The sequence below is a fragment of the Asterias rubens genome, chromosome 16 (genome assembly GCF_902459465.1).
Source record: "Asterias rubens chromosome 16, eAstRub1.3, whole genome shotgun sequence".
Classification (NCBI taxonomy): Eukaryota; Metazoa; Echinodermata; class Asteroidea; order Forcipulatida; family Asteriidae; genus Asterias; species Asterias rubens.
In genome coordinates this window covers 11,508,555-11,530,106 of record NC_047077.1, presented here as the reverse complement: position 1 = coordinate 11,530,106, position 21,552 = coordinate 11,508,555, and the positions used below count along the sequence as shown (strand labels likewise).

General features: G+C 37.1%; 1 protein-coding gene across 2 annotated transcripts in view; it reads right to left on the bottom strand.

The window, feature by feature from the left end:
- Positions 1 to 21,313, bottom strand: part of LOC117300813 (zinc finger protein 704-like) — a 54,611-nt gene extending 33,298 nt beyond the window's left edge. For both annotated transcript variants that reach the window (XR_004520224.1, XM_033784641.1), the window contains exons 1-3: positions 20,821 to 21,313; positions 18,545 to 18,732; positions 1,226 to 1,335 (exon numbers count right to left, since the gene is read on the bottom strand). Coding sequence is in view for 1 of the 2 variants with exons in the window: in XM_033784641.1 (XP_033640532.1) it covers positions 1,226 to 1,335; positions 18,545 to 18,732; positions 20,821 to 21,138 (616 nt within the window). In the remaining variant the exon portion in view is untranslated. The remainder of the gene's footprint in view (positions 1 to 1,225; positions 1,336 to 18,544; positions 18,733 to 20,820) is intronic.
- Between the last annotated feature and the right edge of the window lie 239 nt (positions 21,314 to 21,552).

The window sequence follows — 21,552 nt, the reverse complement described above, 5'->3', positions numbered from 1 at the left end:
TTTAAGTGCACAAGGAAAAAAGACAACAAGGGCGAGTTTCATTGAGCTGCCTAGTGCCTTAAAAATCCTTTAATGCAGGAACAAAAAGGAGTGAACTCGGTTTGGGTGTACACAGACAAATTTAACCAAAACCCAACAGTATTATAAACTGTCCACCAAACCTCAAAATGGCTAATGAGCTTTACCCCAATGCTTGAAAGAGGCAAATAATCCTGAAACAATCGAAGGTATTTTAAACATTATTTTCTGAGCATTTCCCAACAATTTTTACATCTAAGTGACTTCTTAACATACCAAGCTATTGTCTTAAATTGTTTGGGTTCAGTAATTTTTTATTTCTTAAAGGCAGTGGACACTATTGGTAATTACTCAAAATAATTATTATCATAAAACCTTTCTTGATTACGAGGGAATGGGGAGAGGTTGATAGTATAAAACATTGAGAGAAATGGCTCCCTCTGAAGTAATGTAGTTTTCGAGAAAGAAGTAATTTTCCACGAATTTGATTTCGAGACCTCAGATTAGAAATTGAGGTCTCAAAATCAAGCATCTGAAAGAACACAATTTTGTGTGACAAGGGTGTTTTTACCTTTCATTAGTATCTCGCAACTTCGACAACCGATTGAGCTCAAATTTTCACAGGTTTGTTATTTTATGCATATGTTGAGATACACCAAATGAGAAGACAGGTCTTTGAAAATTACCAATAGTGTCCAGTGTCTTTAATCATAATAAGCTAATCTTTTAGAGCAGTGGTAGCAAAAGGACCAATATTCTAGGGGCTACAAGTCTTATTATTATTATTATTATTATTATTATTACATTTTTCCCAACAGTCTAATAACCCCTGGGTTATACTCCCAAGGTATTTCCTGGGCATGGCTTACCAAGGAGGTTGCCAGGGTAAGCACTTACAGTGTGAACCAAATTTTCCCGGGGATTTTCCTGGCCAAATTGTCTCTCATGAAAAGGGTTTTTAAAAACAATTTCAATAAAAAGGTAAACAAAAGTACATATAACAGGTTTTATCCTGTGTTATATCTACTACTCTCAATCAAGTGTGTAAAAATACTTTACTCAAGTATTAAACAAAACAATGATCAAAATGTGAAGGGCCAATTTCAACAAATCAGCCAAAAAAAACATGGAACTTTAACCATCTAATTTCAAGGATTTTTCTTTTCTTTTCAAATCTTCAGCTGTCCGATGGTCTTTGCGCTCTTACCTGAGTTATCCTGTCTGGACAATAGAGGGCTTCCTGATAAGCTCGTTAACACCATGGCTGCCATCACGTCATCCATTAGTGGTTCCGGTTCCTCTTTGGGTGAGTTCACGCTAGAAAATAAAACAGACAAAGTAGGTTATTTTCATCTATTTTATGGTTCCCATTCCTCTTTTGGTGAATTCACACGAGGAAAAAAAACCAGACAAAGTAGGTTATTATCATCCATTAGTGAGTTCACACCAGAAAAAGTTTTCCTGGGAATTTCTTCTAGGAGGTCAAAGCCTTTCGAGAAAGACTACGCGAGGGTCGGAACATCAGCAGCAGATTTCACGAAAGTTGTGCGTATTACTTGGACAACTATTTTGCACTTTTTCAATTCAATTCCAATTGTCTCTTTGATTTTGTAGTGACACGAAAAAGAAGGAAAAAAATTAACGACATTTAAAGACACTCTACTAAGTAAATTAAATCACACCGCTTAAAATAATCATGAAGTACATGAAACTAAATTAATTAAATGAAAAATCAAATGAAATGAAAGCCATATCAAATTGTTCACATCATTTCAGATTTATTCATTAGTAAATATAGCAAAATCTAAATTACAATGAAAATGTGTTAAAATGTCTAACATTTCATTTAAAAGGTCGACAATACAGGTACATATAACAGGCTTTATCCTGTGTTATATCTGTTCAATTCACAACCAAGTATGTAGAAATACTTTACCCAAATAACCACCACAATGACCGGACATGAAGAACTCTAGAACCATAAATAATAATAGGCATGGTGTATAAATATCTCAAATATAACAACACTTTTTCTAGAAGCTCAGTCTTCAGCAAGAACAAAAAATTGTTCATCAATGGCAAGAAACATCATGATCTGAAAATGAAAGTGTTGCAATAATGTCGGGGGAAATTTTAACTGTGTCTTGCATCATCAATTCTTGTAAATATTCATCACCCAGGAGATGTTGCAACATTCACAGGGCTCCCCCTTCAAGTGGACACAATTGGTAATTACTCAAAACAATTATTAGCATAAAACCTTACTAAGTAATGAGAAATGGAGAGCTGTTGATAGTATGAAACATTGTGAGAAACAGCTCTCTCTGAAGTACCGTAGTTATTGAGAAAGAGGTAATTTCTCACTCAAATAATAAAATACTTCAGGCCTGAAGTCATTTAAAAGGCATCTGAAAACACAAAAATTTGTGCAACAGGGGCATTTTTTAATTTATCTCTTGCACCAAATGAGTCAAAATCTTCACAGAATAATTTCATTTCGAGCAAAATGTGGCTGGTTATATGGGAAAATGTTTCAGATTTTATACCTAAAAATTTGAATCTAAGAAACATTTATGTCAAAAAGTGTTCTTAGGAAAATATTTGTCTTCCTGCGTGGACATAATCGCTCCGGATTTTTAGCGATATCTCAAAATAAAAGTTGCACAGGTTAGCTACATTTTACATAGGATAAAAACAATTAAAAGGTTCCAAAAACCAAAGGTATATTTTGCCTTTAAGCGCAAGCCCTGATTAGAGCAAACAGACTTGTGGTTGATATTGGAGGTGACGTACAGGAGTAATGCCAATACCACTATAAACAAACACACGCTGAGTATAGTAAGAAAATACCCCACTGCTCTCCATCCCATCATCTACTCATCATTGCTGATATGACAGTTACTTATTCTATCATCTGCTCATCATAGCTCTGCTGAGATACACAGTTACTTATTCAATCCGACAGTAGGTTAATACTTCTTGTGATTTCCCGAACAGGTTCTTCCAATAAATATTAACCATGCTGAGGCATAAATCCCTTTTCACACAACAGCAATTAGTCAAGGGTCATGTGCTAGCATTGTTGCGAAATTTTACAAAATGCACCTTGTGTGAAAGGAGATCAATGTTAATACTGTCCATTAAAGGCAGTGGACACTATTGGTAATTACTCAAAATAATTATTGGCATAAAACCTTACTTTGTAACGAGTAATGGGGAGAGGTTGATGGTATAAAACATTGTGAGAAACAGCTCCCTCTGAAGTGACCTAGTTTTGGAGAAAGGAGTAATTTTCCACGAATTTGATTTCGAGACCTCAAGTTTAGAACTTGAGGTCTCGAAATCAACCATCTAAACGCACGCAACTTCGAGTGACAAGGGTGTTTTTTTCTTTCATTATTATCTTGCAACTCCGACGACTGATCGAGCTCAAACTTTCACAGGTTTGTTATTTTATGCATATGTTAAGATACAACAAGTGAGAAGACTGGTCTTTGACAATTACCAATAGTGTACACTGTCTTTAAAAGGAAAGCAAAATGTTAGAAGATTTATTTAGGGACCTCGGACAGTCCTAAAATTTCACAACCATGCTCAAGTTAAGCAAGGGACCCCTGCTACTTTGCTGTCGTGTGAATATGGCCCCAGATTACCTTAATTTCTCTCAAATTCACTGATAAAGGTACACATTTAAATACAATCACAAGGAACAGCAACTGATAACAACCAAAAGATCTTCTTGTTAAAAAAAAGCAGAACATTACAAAAAAAACATTACCTGCAAGTCTTTAAATCCCAATATTAGATCCGAAAATTGATTCCACGTCATAAAAACCCTCTCAATAAAGTGTCCTGTGTGTTAACTGACCGGGAGTCCAGTTTCAAAGAGCTGCTTAGTTTTGCTTAGTACAAAAACAATGTTGCTTACCAGAGAATCTGGACCATCAGTCAAAAAAACCATCTGCTTAGTTTGTGGAATTGTTTTTAGCAAACTTTCCTGTTTAAGCAGCTCTGTGAAATGTAGCCCAATTCTGTTGACAATGTGGTTATGGTTGGTTGGGATTTACCATTAACCATAAAAGAGCAAGGTGGTTTGACCATGGGGCCAGTGTCTTTGTGGTTTGACTATCACATGACCTCATACAAGGTCACTAGTAAGTGCAGGTCAGTTAGTTTGGACTGGACAATAGTCCTTGGTCATTACTTTGATAAACTGGACATCCCCAGAGTACTAAACGTAGGTCAGGGGACCTTTCTCTGGCCAGTGAATAAATTGCTTCTGTCCAATCTGACCTTATAATGTTTGCTTCTGACTACTAGTGGATACCATACCTTCTGATGGACATAAATTAAAGGGTTTTAATACCTTTTGTAGATTAAGTTTTTGGCCATGACACGAGTCCCTACTCAATGTGAATAAAGATGTATGTAATATAATTTACCTATAGCATCATTAGTCAAAACAAAATTGAGAAAAAAAGGGAAAATCACAGAGCAATGTTTTGAGGAGAGTTGGGTAAATCCGTTGTACAACTACATGCTAAAATAATAAATATTTTTGTGAAATTGTTTTACAAATTGTTCAAGAACTACTGCCCATCAGCAAGTAATATTTTAGGGGAAGCTTTCTAATATACCATCAATAACGTGTTAGTTTAATGAATACCTGTGGACGTTTTGTGTTTTGTGTGTAGAAAAGTACCCTAACCCTTTAAAGGCACTATTGGTAATTACTCAAAATATTTATTAGCATAAAACCTTACTTGGAAACGAGTAATGGGGAGAGGTTGGTAGTATAAAACATTGTAAGAAGTGGCTCCTTCTGAAGTGGAGTAGTTTTCGAGAAAGAAGTAATTTTCCATGATTTTCTTTGATTTCAAGACCTCAGATTTAGAATTTGAGGTCTCAAAATCAAGCATCTGAACGCACACAACTTCGTGTGACAAGGGTGTTTTTTCTTTCATTATTAACTTGCAACTCCGACGACCAATTGAGCTCAAATTTTCACAGGCTTGTTATTTTATGCTTATGTTGGGATACACAAAGTGAAAAGACTGGTCTTTGACAATTACCAAACGTGTCCAAATGTTTTAATGGACATAAACTAATGGCAGCAGTCGACCATAAAATATTAACTGAACCTTGATAAACATGCAAGGTATTCTGATGCATGACAGAGGAAGAAGGGACAGTTAATTGTGGTCAAAAAGTGCGCAATTTGCAGGCCGATATGCTTCGTTTTTGAAAGGGCAAGGACACCAAGGCATTTGCTCCTTAGTAAATGGGCACTCTATGAGAAAAATTGTAAATTTCTACTGTTCAAGGGCATCAAGGCAACCAATGACCAGGGGGCAGGGAGGCAATCGGGAATTTTCGCTAAAAGACAAATAACTACCATCAAATAATTTATTGTCAGTTGAGTTGTTCTCCCTTGACTTGGCAGCTTGTGTATAAGTCAATGCTTCCATTGGATTATTATGGAAATTTAAAAATGATCAGTACTGGACAATGGGTCATTAAAGCCACCATATGGTGAATGGATGGTCAGTTGGTCATGGTGGCTTGACCACAGGTCTTAAGTGATGGACTTTGTCCACTTAAGTGTCTTCATGGATGATTGGATCATTCATGGATAATATTGTTGACTGAACCATGGGATCATTTCCTTCCTCCACAGATGGAACCAACCTTTAAGGCAGTGGACACAATTGGTAATTGTCAAAGACCAATCTTCTCACTTGGTGTATCTCAACATACGCATAAAATAACAAACCTGTGAAAATTTGAGCGCGATCGGTCGTCGGAGTTGCAAGATAATAATGAAAGAAAAATAATCCTTGTCACACCAAGTTTTGTGTGTTTAGATGGTTGATTTCGAGACCTCAAGTTCTAAATCTGAGGTCTCAAAATCAAATTCGTGGAAAATCACTTCTTTCTCGAAAACTATGGCACTTCAGAGGGAGCCGTTTCTCACAGTGTTTTAAACCATCAACCTCTCCCCATTACTCGTCACCAAGAAAGGTTTTATGCTAATAATTATTTTGAGTAACTACCAATAGTGTCCACTGCCTTTAAGGCTGGACTGTACAAAGTGACCAGTGACAGTGTAATAATATGTTGGACCTTAAAATTATAATTGCCTTTGTGTTAAAATAACCCCAGTTGATTAAAAGGACACTGTTGGTAATTACTCAAAATAATTATTGCCATAAAACTAACTATGTAACGAGCAATGAATAACAACATTTAAATTTACAGAGTTTTTACAGAGTTTTTACAGAGTTAAGAAAAATGGAGTTTACAATAAACAGGTTAAATCTATACACAAACACAAAATTTGTTTTTAAAAAAAAGGAAAAATCATGCCATCAAAAAAACAAAAAAAAGGATATTAACAAACACGCAAAGGCATATATTATCTATAGGCCTACACACAAAATGTACCCAGCAACCCAATAAAACATTGTGAGAAACAGCTCCCTCTAAACTAACATAGTTTTTGAGGAAGAAGTGATTTCTCACTCAAAAATTAATAATTATATTCAGCCCTGAAGAAATTACCAATTTGAAAAAAAACATTTAAAAAAAGTGACCAGCAGTAACTATTTTCTGAAAATGAGTTTTCTCAGACTCCAAATCCAAAGTCCATGTCTAAAACCTTTTTTTCTGAATGGTGAACCCAAACCAGTTTTTAAACACCTGCTTTACATAAATCAATAAAATGCAATGCAACATTAATTTTGTGTTAATTGACAATTAAGTGTAGTGGTAGTCACCCTATCACATATTCCAATAATTGCTGGTGTGTTTTTTTCTCACACTAAATTAAAATGCATTATTTATGATGTACCCTATAAACATTGAAAAAGTACACGCACACAAAATAATTAAAAAGTCACAACTTACAATTAATCTCTTTTGGGAAATCCCATTAAACATGGTATTTGAAATATCTTAAATACTTTTGTTTTTAATTAAATCGTTATCCTTGAAATTTGTTTCTTGAGCTCAGAGAATAATTAACAAACTTACCAGGTTCTACAAAACAAGGAGGGTAGTGGCATTGGTAACACTTGAAGGCAAACTAAACAATGCATAAAACTTCCGTATCATGAAGTTCATCAGATGCAATTGTTCATAATAGGCCAACACTCGGATGAGCAACATATATTATTTTATCAAGCATTGTTCATCAGCTAGTCAGTATGTTGAGTTCAGTGAACTACAATTAACCATTAAACAAAACCGAGCATAGTAAATGACTCATTGTGGACGCACGCCTGTCACGTAGCCTTTTTGCGTCCTCAATGCTCGTCCAAAAGAGAGTTTTTCCGAGAATTAGAGAAAGGGATGGGGGGGGGGGGGCAGTAATTCGTAGTGTCAACATACAACAGCCGTAGGTCGGTTGGGACTGAGCGAACGCGCACGCTTCAATATTCTGCTCCGCGATTGTTTGTTTTCATTTCTCGGAACTCTGGTAAACTAGGCCGGGTCTTGTTTGAATAAAAACACTGGAGAGACGATCGCGCTCTGTTCAAAATGCAAATAGAATTTTTCTATCTCATACACTCGATCGATTAAAGTATTTCCATCTGGATTGAAAAAGAGATTTGTGGGGTTTTATTTCGAAATCGGTGAAGTAATGACTCAATTTATTGCGAAGCAGATAAAATATCAGCAGCGTTTGTTCTCGCTCGGATCATGACGTAAATTTTCGCTGACTGAACAACTTTTTGATTTCGGCGCGAAATTATTGGGCGCGAAAATATTGGTCCCAAACTCGAAATCATTTCACGCACGACATTGATCGCATTTTCTTGCTAGACTAAAGGCAGTGGACACTATTGGTAATTGTCAAAGACTAGCTTTCACAGTCTCAACATAATTGTGTACGCATAAAATAACAAACCTGTGAAAATTTGAGCTCAATCGGTCATCGAAGTTGCGAGATAATAATGAAAGAAAAATAACCCTTGTCACACGAAGTTGTGTGCGTTTAGATGGTTGATTTCGAGACCTCAAGTTCTAAATCTGAGGTCTCGATATCAAATTCGTGGAAAACTACTTCTTTCTCGGAAACTATGGCACTTCAGTGGGAGCCGTTTCTCACAATGTTTTATACCATCAACCTCTCCCCATTACTCGTTACCAGGTAAGGTTTTATAATTAAGGTTTTATAATTATTTTGAGTAATTACCAATAGTGTCCACTGACTTTAAATATCCAAAATCATTTTTTAATTTTCCCAAACAAGTTTCGTTCGGTCCAGGGTCGGCAAAATGCTCAGAGGCGCTCTTTTATATCAAAAATGAGGTTACAATAGCCATATGCTCGGTTTTAGAAATTTTACTATTTAAAAAGTGTGGCAGTTTGTTAACAGCAACCTCATATACATATGAGCCTCTCCATGCACATTTCAATTATAAATTTTCCAACCAGGTTTTAATTAAGTCGCATTTATTTATGAACTGATCTTAAAATGAATTCCGTTAAAATGTTCGGTATTTTGAATAATTTATTGTTAACCTGTCCGTCACTTTGACATATCAAAGTTGGTCTACAAGTATAATACCACGGTTACACTGGGAAATCAGTCAAGCATTCCTTCCATTATTTTCTTCCTATATAATACAATTTGCCCTCTCGGCTTGAAAGCCACCCATGCCCCTCACCCGGCCTCATCCAACCTTCTCTTGAACCATTATCACCGGATGAATTAATATTTACTATGACCATGTTAATATTTATTGTTTTCCCTTCCGTTGTTGGTCCGTATGTCTCTCCGTATGTCTTCATGGCCTACGTGCAGTTTGCCCATACTTCCAATTGACATGACACAATCACGCCGACTGGGAAAATTAACATCACAATTCCTGACCTAACCAATGATCAGAAGTTCACACAAGAACCGTTCTTGTTGACTTGACACTGATATTGCATGCTGGTGTCTATAACACATGTTTGTCAATAATAAGTGCCTTTCCCGCTTTTAAAGTTCAATAAAAAAAACATCACAATTAAGACCCATCATATAATATTGGTGTACCAGGAAGTCTTGCTTTGTGTAAATTAATAATAAATATAATTTATTTTCAATTTTTATTGATTATTTCACACCTTTTTATAGAGATGTATTGTCTCAACTTGGCGATTCCTTGCTCTAGAAATGCTGCATGGTGCTATATTGCTAGAATAATTTTAACGCCCCCCTCCCCACCCACTTAAGCTGAAAACTTTTATAATTTTATTATGCATCTGAAAACACACAATTATTGGGGTTGTTTCTTTTCTTATTTTCTTTTTTCTCTTGCAAATTTGACGACTAATTGAGGTCAAAATGTTCACAGGTTTGTAACTTTATGCATATGTTGAGATACGTGAGAATACTGGTATTTGACAATACCATTGGCAATACCAAACGTGTCCAGTGCCTTTAAAAACAGAGAAATTTGTATTAAACTTGTTGACGGAAGTTCCACTTGGTTTCGATGACTCTATCATCGCTTTACCGGATCCGCTTTCTAATATTAACAATTGTTTGCAAATAATGGGTCAATAACCTGAATAGCAATTCATTCATTAATGATGAAGGATCATTAATGCAGAGCGAGACCAATGTGTCAGATGTTCAATGTTTTGCACGTTGGCCAATTGATGGCCCTAATTTATTGGTGCAAAGTTGCGATTAAAACAAAGCTGAACATTTTTGACAAGAATAAACCAGTTTGAAAAAAAAAACTTATCATAAAGAGGGAAATTTAATTTAACTTTATCGAATCAACATCAGTGTAAGACACAACCCCCCCCCCCCCCCCAAAAAAAAAAAAAAAAAAAACCATGCTTCGTATTTGTTACGTAACACTTCCCGAAAAAAATGTGTTGAGTAACTGATGCTATTTATACTGTTTTATATTTCCCTGGGGTTATAGATTTCAAGGAGCTTTTGGAAACAGTATCCAAAGCACTGGAGAAGTAGACCAATGAGCAGGATTTCTTTATTTGTGGAAACGTCTGATTTTCTTCACCAGGCCGACATAAAAAGTCGGAATTCAGCCAAAAGTCATATTATTCAATGTGCCTTTCAATATCAGACGGTGAATATCTCCTTCATGTCTCTCCATTTCATTGTATTTGTTCAAGTGACAAAAAAAAATAGATTGTTTTTATTGTATATTCTTTGATGTAAAACTGGGCCACATTTGGCACCGGCCGGCAGAAGTTTATCTCCAACAACAACATTTTGAAATACAGCATTGGGCGCGCTTTTTGCACGTCCACCGTGCCTCGTGCCTCGTGCCTAGACCTACAAGAATACGTCATGCATAAAGGCAGCACGCTTACCTCATTACCATACAATGCTTCATGGGCTATTCCATTATCAGCCTTTTTTATAGGGGTGTTTAATCTCGCTGTGCGTTCCAATGTAAAAACCTGTTTAGTTTTGTTTCGCAAAAACACTTTCAACCAACAACGATTTTTGACAATGATGTTGAGCAAGCAAAATCTCTTGCAAGATAACTACGCATTCCTAATTTTAAAAAAATAAAATAAAAATCACATCTATGTCTCGCTTTTCATTCTATTCAAACATGGAGTCATGTTCCAAATAATCTCAGCAAGAGTGTTATACCGAAATAATTATGGTTTACGAAACGATTGTTTGAACCATGGAGGACGAAATAGATTATTCCTCCATGTTTGAATGTAGCTAGAAATGGAGACTTTCTGGTAGCACTGTTGAGTTATGTTTTGGTCAAGCAATAGTATCGTCATTCCTTTTCTCCAAATTAAACAAGTCAGATTCAACCAGACTCAATTACAGTTCCACACCAACAGAAATGGTCATGCATAAAATCACTAAAACTCCTGCCAACATTTGTTGTTGAACTTTAGGATGTGGGACATGACATACGTGCACAACACACGTCTTGAGGTTAACAGATCCAAAAACAACTGTATTTTGATCGTCTACTGTCTGGAGTTTTTGCGGTAAATAATTACACAAGATATAGAGCTAAAGTAAAAGGACCATGCACCGAGTCTGGTGATCACGCGGCTCCATAGCGTTCATACCAAAGATATAATACCAAAAATCATTACACGTAGTCGGTGACGTCACTTATAGATCACGTTACGTAATCCGTGACGTCACTTACAGATCACGCGACGCAATCCGTGACGTCACTTAAGGATAAAGTTACGTAACCTGTGACGCAATAAGAGCCACAGAGCCCGATTCCTCCAATTTACACTGGTCAATGGGAGAATATATCTCACAGTTTGTGGTGGAAGTCGTACAGTTAGATTTTGTCTTATCTCTTTTTTATTAACACAATTTTGATATGACGAAAGAGTGCTTAAATTAATTTTAAAAAACGTATTCAGCCGTAATTTTTGCGATTCTTGATAGTTCGTGATGCAGGGCAGCTTTCTGAAAGTTGAAGGTTCATAAAAATGATGATATATTTAGCTAGAGTGATCACCTCATGTGTTTGTGGGAAGGAATCAATCTAAAATGCTGGTAGTTTTGTTATGATGACATGTTAAGCCGTAACCGAATTGGCGGCTACAAACAGCCTTTGGTATGGCTACTGAACGTCATCATACGTTGCAGTACAGTTTCAGCGGCTTACCAACAGCCATTAGTAACAGCCGTAGCCGTATATATGTGTAGCCACCAATTCGAAAACGGGCTCACTTATACTTGTTAAATACAAACCATATACATGTATTATGTGTATTTTGAATGCACGCATGGTGAAAGCAAATAGTGAAACTTCATTGTTGACAAAACTAGCCCTGAAAAGTTTAACAATATCCATTATTGCAGGAAGAAAGCCGGGACCCAATTTCTGTAGCCACAGTTATAGTTAAATCCATAAAGGGATAGGCGGGACTTTCTTTTGGCTGCCAACAAAACAGGACCGTACCATTTTTGGTTTCTTCAAAGGAATATTCCATTATTTCCCCGGATATTAAATTGATAAGGCATTGCAACGCAAACAATCTATCCAGGCACTTTTGTGGTTTTATATTTCTTCCGGTATGAGGGAATTAAACCCTGGTTGTTGTTGTCGTTGTCAGAGACAGAGTGATTGTGACATACTGATGTCGGTAAAGGGGAATTTTTCCCAAGTTCATTCGAAAAGAATGCGAGTAAATAAGGGTTGGGTTTGCAAGTCGCGTCATGTTAAGTTTTGTTTGCATTTTGTAGGTGATAAAAGTGAAACTACAAGTCATGTTTATTATTGCTTACGGTCAGCAACATTATATTATTATAACCAGAAACCCCTATTATTAAAATCGGGCACAATATTGGACGGCTCGAACCTGGAGTCAATTCAAACATTATTTTAAGCATGCACGCACGACCATCAGAAACCTGTATCTATTTTGTCAAACTACAATAGTTTGACAAAATACGCAAAAAATGTGAATATAAAATCAAATATTGAGCCACAAGCATCATTTTAGTTTCTTTGCGTTGACGGGAGAGAGAATTCTAAAACCGTACGTGGATTTTACAGAAGTTGCCGTAATACCTCCAAGTAGTTCGACTCAACTTTAATTTACTTTATGAGTTGATGTTGATAGTGTGCCTTTGTAATTAAACTAAACCGGAACTCGTGACCTCGATGTCATGACCTTGATGTACAGTCAATATACATTGATGCTGATTAGTTCAAAACCTTCAAAATCTACTGGTATTCAAAGTCACGAACAACAAAAAATAAGTTAAAATTATTGAACTGATTCTGACACCACTATTCTAAACCTCCAATAAACCGTTAATTCTACATTTATTTCTTTTTATGAGACAATTAATGTCATATTTCTGAGGGATCAAATTTTCGACTGCCATTAAAGGCACTGGACATTGGTTTATACTCAAAATATGTTCAGCAAAACAATTACTCGGTAACGAAAATGGAGAGCTGTTGATAGTATAAATCATTGTGAAAACGACTCCCTTTGAAGTTTTTGAAAAGAGGTAATTTCTCACTTTAAAAAATTATGATGAAAAGACTTCAGGCCTGAAGCCTTTTATTTGGGCAGCAAGGGTGTTTTTTCTTCCATAGTTTTCTCGCAACTTCTTTGGCCAATATATTGAGCCCAAATTTTTACAGATTCGTTGTTATATGCACATATTGAGATACACCAAGTGAGAATACTTGTCTTAGACAATTACCAAACGTGTCCAGCCGTCGATTTCACCAAACTCTTCCTAACTTAGAATTAATATTGGGACTTAGCACGTGTTAACCATAGGCACAGCATTTACAGGCAGTGGACACTACTGGTAATTACTCAAACAAATTATTAGCATACAACCTTACTTGGTAACAAGGAATGGGGAGAGGTTGATAGTATACAAAAATTGTGAGAAACGGTTCCCTCTGAAGTGAAGTAGTTTTTGAGAAAGAAGTAATTTTCCACGAATTTGATTTTCGAGACCTCAGACTTAGGATTTGAGGTCTCGAAATCAAGCGTCTGAAAGTACACAACTTACTGTGTGTGACAATGGTGTTTTTTCTTTCATAGTAATATCTCGCAACTTCGACGACCAATTAAGCTCAAATTTTCACAGTATTTTTTTCTTTTTTTTCTGCATATGTTGAGATAAACCAAGTTAGAAGACTGGTCTTTGACAACTACCAATAGTGTCCAGTGTCTTTCATCCTAGAGTTGTGTGAAATCGGCTGCAGTGCCTTGAAAGTCCTTGTATTGCTTGCTGCAGGTACCGAGTACAGGTTGGGGCATGCATTACATTATAGAACATGTCTGAACAAGTTTTCCAATTAATTTAACACGAACTTTTATGAACTCTCTCTTTCTCTAAAAACCTGTGGTGAAAAAAACAGATGGTTCGGTTTTCAGATTCCAGCCTACGAAACAAGACACTATGTCGAAATCGAAATGGTATCCACACAAGTCCAAACCCCACACTGAGATGTGATCAATAAACGAAGTGTGCGGACACTACTTTTCGAGCTTTAGTTACCTTCCATCGTAGTCGAAATCAATTAAGTACAATAAACAAGCAAGTGTGGTATCGATAACATTAATATCACATTGTGGAAGAGAAACGTAATTGTTTTTCCTGGTGGCCCTGGTGAGATGGGCGCACCATGACTGTGGGTCGGGTGTTGCGCATAAAGTCATATTTTGTTGCAAGCTGCTGAGCACGCCGTCCCTCCCCTAGCATTTTCCTTCAGAGTTATCTTTTAAAATCACTTTTAAATCGTCCCTACAAATAGCCCCAATATCGAGCTCTCCTCATGCAAACAGGGTCAAAATCTAACAATAGACCCCTTGCAATGCATTGGCCGCCATCTTTGATGAAACGTCACTCGCGTGAAAGGATACCATTGGCTGGGAGTTGTGCGCAGCGCCTATACACGTCTGTACTTTTCCATTGTTTTATAGGCCTATCAAAGATGGTGGTCAATAACGTCATGTGCAATCCGTCTATAGGTTTAGTTTTTAGCTTTGATTACATTAGATCGATAACAAACCCATTCAGATGAGTTAATTCATTTAGAATGCCTTGAGGTGTACGCAAGTCCAATGTCGTCATTGTCTAGACGAAGGGATTATTTTTTTATGTGTAATTCAGTAGATTTTGCAATGCACCTGTATTTTGTATGATATCAGGTTTAGTGTTTAAATTTGACAATTAGATCACTCAACAACAATCCCATACAAATGTCAAATGAGATAACTTGTTAAACCATGTTAAACCGAATTCAATTAAAATGCATTGGGGCATACGCAAGTCCTTTGTGGGTTTGAATTGAAAACAACTTGTCGTCATTGTCTAGACGAAGGGACTATTTTTGATGACTGTGTAACTCCTCGGATTTTGCAATGCACGAGCATGACATAATTGTTTTCCCCTTTTATGACGCAACATTATGAAGAAATGTTCTTGGTACTTTCCCCAATTATGTTCGTAAAGAATGAAGCCATCCCACTTTACATAGCCTGGCTCCACTTAACATAGCTTGGCTCCAATGATGACCAGATAGTGAGTTGCATTGAGGTAAATTTTCTTGGTTGTTGATTTATGCAAGAAAAGTTTAGTAATTGAACTTGGGGTTTGAGGAGTCGCATGGTGAGGTATCAGTGTATGTTTGGTTTGCTCCGCGGTAGTCTACAAATATAACATGGTTTGAGGGTGACTAGTCGATATTAGCTCCCTCACTGAAAAGAATATATTATACCAGCAAATGTACATGTCGGACACGTGGTATTATCGCAAGCCACATAGATTAAATTTGGCTTTTACATTCATCTGAAAAGACTTGAGGTCTTTTCAGTATTAAAAGGTTTGGTCCCGAACAATGCTTTGAACGATATATGCATGGGTGACTTTAAAAAAAAAAATACATTACGATGAGTAGGGCCTAAGCCAGCTTTGGAGCACTGTTCTAAACAGGTCTGTTTATTAAACCTGAATCTCATTTCTGTTTTCTGATCATATGACCTCTTATTTGAATATACTATGGTAGAAAGCTTTCTTTAAAGACAGTGGACACTATTGGTAATTGTCAAAGACCAGTCGTCTCACTTGGTGTATATCAACATATGCATACAATAACAAACCTGTGAAAATTTGAGCTCGATTGGTCGTCGAAGTTGCGAGATATGAATGAAATAATAATTTTAAAAACATTGTCACTCGAAGTTGTGTGCTTTCAGATGCTTGATTTCGAGACCTCAATTTCTAAATCTGAGGTCTCGAAATCAAATTCGTGGAAAATTACTTCTTTCTCGAAAACTCGAAAACAATGTTTTATACCAACCTATCCCCATTACTCGTTACCAAGAAAGGTTTTATGCTGATAATTATTTTGAGTAATTACCAATAGTGTCCACTGCCTTTAAAATATTACTTGCTGAGGTGCTGTAGGACATGAGTCAAACAATTTTACGAAAATTATTGTAGATAGCAAAGTTCTGTTATAAAGAGATAATTTGATTAGTCCCAGCGCTCTTGCAATAAACGTCATACGACTGTACTTTCTGATAAAGAGCAATAATACTGTTCAATATTTATTAATCCTAAATACATTTATAACAACAATCTGACAATCGCAAATTGTTGACAAACAACTTCAGACATCTAAAGATAATTCAATGTTCAAGAATCGTCTGCTGGTCGTGACTTTGTTTACTGGACAACAAAACAAACAATTACGTAAGTTGTTGGCCCAGATACAAAGTCGTTGGTTATACATAAACAACCATAAGGACAAAGTCCTCATCTACTGTCAAAATGTCTGACAAATAGTCATCTGTATACGTCACTTATCTGATAATAAAGAATTTGTTTACCAGAACACAAACACGTCTATTTTTTATTGGCCTATAAACATGAACTTTGAACATTAACATTGTTCTTTGAATAAAGATTCATAATTTTGGGGACATGTTAGACGTGCAGTTACATTGATAATGATATTGTATTCATCATATTACACAATAGCTTGATGAAAACATCATTGTTTGACAATTTAAAGGGATTGTATAAATTTGGTATTTGGAACACACTGTTAACCAATAGTGTTGAATAGACAATATATCAAACTAACCTGTGAACATATTATTTCAAAACTTGGTGGTATCGTTTTTTAAGATATCGCCGAATATCTGTATTTTTATGTCCAAGCAGAAAAATATTCTGCAATGTTTGAAAACATGATCTGGGACATGTTGAAACCATTATCTGGGAAATGTTTCACAGATTCAGATTTTTGGGGATAAAAAATTAAAAGCTTTTTCTATAGGCCTCACCTCAATTCTTCCGAGTTACAAGTTTCTCAAATGCATTGTACTATCCAAAGCTGCTGTACTTCTTAAACAATTAAGTTTGTATGACTTTAATTTTGTAAAGTCGCCAAACGATATACAAGCCCTTTTATCAAGTTGATGCAATCGCCGCTGAAAGCAAATTGTGAACTTTTAGAAGTGGATCAATTTGAATCATCCGATAAAACACTCACATTTTACTCAGAGAATGAGCGGTATAATTATGGTAATGTCATTGTTGCTAAGGTGAAAACTAAAATAGAAATATAACTGGAGTAATATGACGACTCAAAGGTTCTGGACATTATTGGTAAATGCTCATAATAGTTGTTATAGCATAAAAACTAATGTGAGCAACGGCTCCTTCTAAAGTAGTTTTTGAGAAGGAGATACTTTCTCACTCAAACTATTCAACTTCTGCCTGAGGCATTTTTTTAGGCAACTGAAAGCACACAAATTTGTGCAACAATTGTGTTTTTCTTTCATTAGATTCTCTTGCAACTTCTATGACCAATTGAGTTAAAATTTTCAGAGATTTTTTTGTAATGCTATGTTGAGATACACAAAGTGAGAACACTTGTCTTTGATAGCAACCTAAGATGTCCAGTGCCTTTAATTAGTAATTATTAAAAGGGACAGACTCTGCTAAAGGCACAGTGTCGGCACGAGACCTATAATAATCATCTGGATATTCAGATTTGTTTTAGTTTTTTAAGATATGCTGCATTATTTTCTTCCCCTGAAAGCAAACTAAAATAGTTTCTTGAACTTCCTGTTGGAGATGTAGAGACAATCAAAACCTGCACCAACTACATTACCAGGCGTGCTGTTTTGATTAATGTTAAAACAACTACCAAATTACTCTTTAAACAGACACGTCCTTCCGGAAACGGCCTTACCATTTCGGCAGACCCCCCCCCCCCCCCCCCCGAATGGAACAGGAGTTGAAACAGTTTATCGGGTTAGATATAACAATAAAAGGCCAAGATGTTGGCAAAGAATTATGGAATGCTGACGAGTTTGGCATAAACCATAATTATTTACACAGCTGCCAACTTTATCTGACTGACCATAGAGCTATACATGATCTGGGATTGGAAACATTGTTTTGGGGAGTATAAGGGCTGACATCCAGGCTAGACATACATGATAGACTTTTCAGGCTATTTAATAACAATTTAATAACAATTCTTCTGATTTTTCTAAGGATCACTAAAATTGGAAATCAATTTATTGTATCACCATGCTGCTCAGTGGACGGAGGTACGGCCGCACGACTATGACTGTGGCATTCAAGAACGGAAAAGAGGTACCGTGGTACCGATGGCCTAGGTGTTGCGTGTGTCGAACTAAAGAGGTACCGGCCTGGCGCATCCTCTTGGCAAATTTGGTTTGACTGAATGTCATCCTAGGGTGAGGGTACAACAAGCTCCCCCCCCCCTCCCCTCAACAAATATACAATCTTCCTCCTGAGTTTCATTGAAGTGTCCCAGTCAGCAGTATGTTATTATCTACGACGTATAGTAACTACCAGCAGTGGGAGTACATTTTCCACACATCGTTTTTCTATTCGTTTTTGGCTCTCTTCTTGACCGTGTAGCTTATTTAGCACTACTGTGGCTTCGGAACAGCTTACGACCTCTCAAATTAAAAGTTAGCTTTGTGCCTTAAGGCTAACATTCATCTAATAAAATGGGACTAAGTTAATCCTTACCTTGGGACATCGATGCAACTGGACACAGCTCTTTTCTTGGACTCTGATGGTGGGGTCATATCAGCAAGTTTCAGGTAGTCCGTCTCGTGATCAGCCAGCCGAGGCGACTTTCTACTTTCCATCAGCCTGATCTCATCCAACTTCCTCTGCACTACTCTATCCGAACCGTCGTCTACTTTGATAAAGACCTGTAACGAAATGATATACAAATGTTATGTAATATTTGCAGGCCTGATACTTCACGGAGGCATATACTAATTAAGGCGGTTTACAAGTTCCTCATAGGGTGCCCGTGCCCTTTACCAATGCCTTGGTGCCATTGCCTTTTCAAAAACGAATCATTTACTGGTCTGCGTTTGGTTTGCAGTAACAACATCTATATTTTCTTCTTTAGAAAACTGTCAAGCTTTATTTTCTACTTACTACCGCGGAGTAGATTTTAGGAATTCTGGAGACTTCTCAGTTCTAGAAAGAAGGATGGTAGAAAATCTGCTGGTGTGGCAGGGGATTCTGTCCCCCATATGGCGATCTATGTACAAACTTATCTGACATCGCGCCCTCTTCGAATCATTCTCCTCCAGTCCTTGTTAATTTCCCATTATTATGGGGAACAGAATCACCGGCGGACGGAATTCCCTGGGACATACTATTCAGCTTTTATTGCAAATGTTGTTTACAATTCGAGACGATGTCAATGCTGTGTAATAATAGCATCAGTGACCTTGGATTGCCAGGGACTAGCGCTAGAGTATTTCCGTGCACGCTAACTCAGTTTAGCCCGAGGGGAAAACTTGATGGGTTTGTATCTGGAAGTGACGAGCCCAGACCTGGACCGGCCAGGTCAGTTTGTTTACAAAAGGGATGACATTAAGCTTTCACTGAGTGTATTTCATGCATTGAATTGTTTCCCTTGTACTATCAGAGCAAATTACGATTTGCTACTCAAATTATTAACATGCAATGCACAGAACAAGCTATATTGGGCTTTTCATCGAGTGGTTTTCATGCAGTGAACGGTTTCCCTTGTACATGTGACCTGTGACATCACATGTTTACAAAAGAGCAACAGAGCCTGGACTTCCTGCAGGCACGATTTGTACACAGCCTAATGGAACAAAACATAAAACCTTGTGTTTTATGGAGATTGCAATGTCTAGTTTTTATCAACTTTTGATATGACGAAAGGGGGCACATTTCAAAACTTGTCCAGCTTTTACTTTCAAAATTCTTGCATTTATGTGGAAATTATGGCACAAAATGTCAATTTTACCGTGCGGTATTGTGCCTGCCAGAATACTCAAAGAATGTACAACTTGAAGGTCATACTTATTGTAAACAAAGTTCACATGGTCTAATTGCTACACAAAACATTTCAGTCTCTACTAAAAAATCACCATTTGCTATCTCAATAATTTTATTAATAGAATTCAGTGAGTCCAAAACAAGTTCAGGCTAAAAAATGTTTTGCTATGCAAAATTGCTGGCCGAAATTGTCCCCTAGGTCATGGCAGGAAAGACATGGGTTTTTTTCAACACTCGATGTTTATCTGTGTGGATTACCATGGGATTACTGAGTGAAACCCTGTGCGAGTCCACTATCGGTACAGGGGATTACATTACTATTCTTTTGCTCCCTTCGAAGAAGCTGTTGTACGCAGTTTGTATTTGTTTGGACCTCCATGGATAAAGGAGTGAAACCTACTGGTCATCAGTCAATAGTAAGAGCCGGCTTCGATTCAAGGCCAAACCTCGTGCTCAACAAATAGTTTTAAATCCTAGACTAGCAACAGTCAACATTGATCATTCGACTTGCTCAGTCCCTCCTCAACTGTCTTTTCTTAACCTTCCTTATTCTTATTCAAACCCTAACTAAGTCATTATACGTCTCATCGATACATTCAACATGATTCAACCCAGGGAAAACTCCAGATTTGATAATGTACAAAGCTTCAAAAAATACCGATACCAAAATAAACACCAGACCATCCGCACCTTTTGCCATGTTGCTCTTTTGAAATATCATGGAGTCTATTTCTACCTCCTCCATGGCTTATTTATTCACATTATAGATTGCTGTTTTGAAAGCGTTTATTTATAAGGCCTACATCTACGTACAATATTACCGGCCAAGTTGATATAAGAAATTATTTAATAATTCAAAAAGGCAAACCGCAAACCTCTCATTCAGAGACTCTGAATACAATGCACGGAGGCCACATTAAAATACAATAACAAGGAAGACTGTGTGCATGGTAGCGTGTTTGTATCAAACATACCTCATTCGTTGGCCTTTTATGTTTCTGCACAAATCCAACCATCTCTCTCCCGTGATTCGTGAAGAACACTCGCTGTCCAAACTTGAGGTGCACGCTGCTGATTCCGCTAAAACCCTGGCCAACTATGTCGCCCTCCTTGTACCTTCTGATGTACCCATCATCAAAACATATGGTGTAGTTTGGATCCACCAAACAGTTGGACTTATTCTCGAGTTCCACTTTGTGTATAACCCCTGCGTAGTAAACACCATCTGGCCACTGGGCGCACACACGGGTTCCTACAATGGACCTCTTCGCTAGTCGTTTTGTTCCGTACATACTTGTCGAAAAAACTTTAAAATTCACTGTTGAAAATCCAGATTTTTAAAGATTATGATTGCGGTGAGTAAGTAGTGTCAGAATTCTGGCGAAGCTATGCTATTCTTTCTCGCTGACATGCTGAATCTCTAACCACACAATCTGAAGTGGTTTATAGTCGAATGCTTTCGCACACGCCGGCCGGTTGTTTTGGTTTGCACAAGGAGGCGGAGCCTAATACCCGGCTTCCGATCCTATGATGGCGCGGTCATTAATGAAACACCCTCATTGGCTCCTGCAATAGCTCTACAGGAGCAGCCGAGTATTGATTGGTCAGCGTCTTTTATAATTTGCATATTGGGATTGTGTATGATGATAATAAATCCATTCATAAGGCCCTGGTGTGCAAAACCGCATGTTTACCAGGGTAGTCCC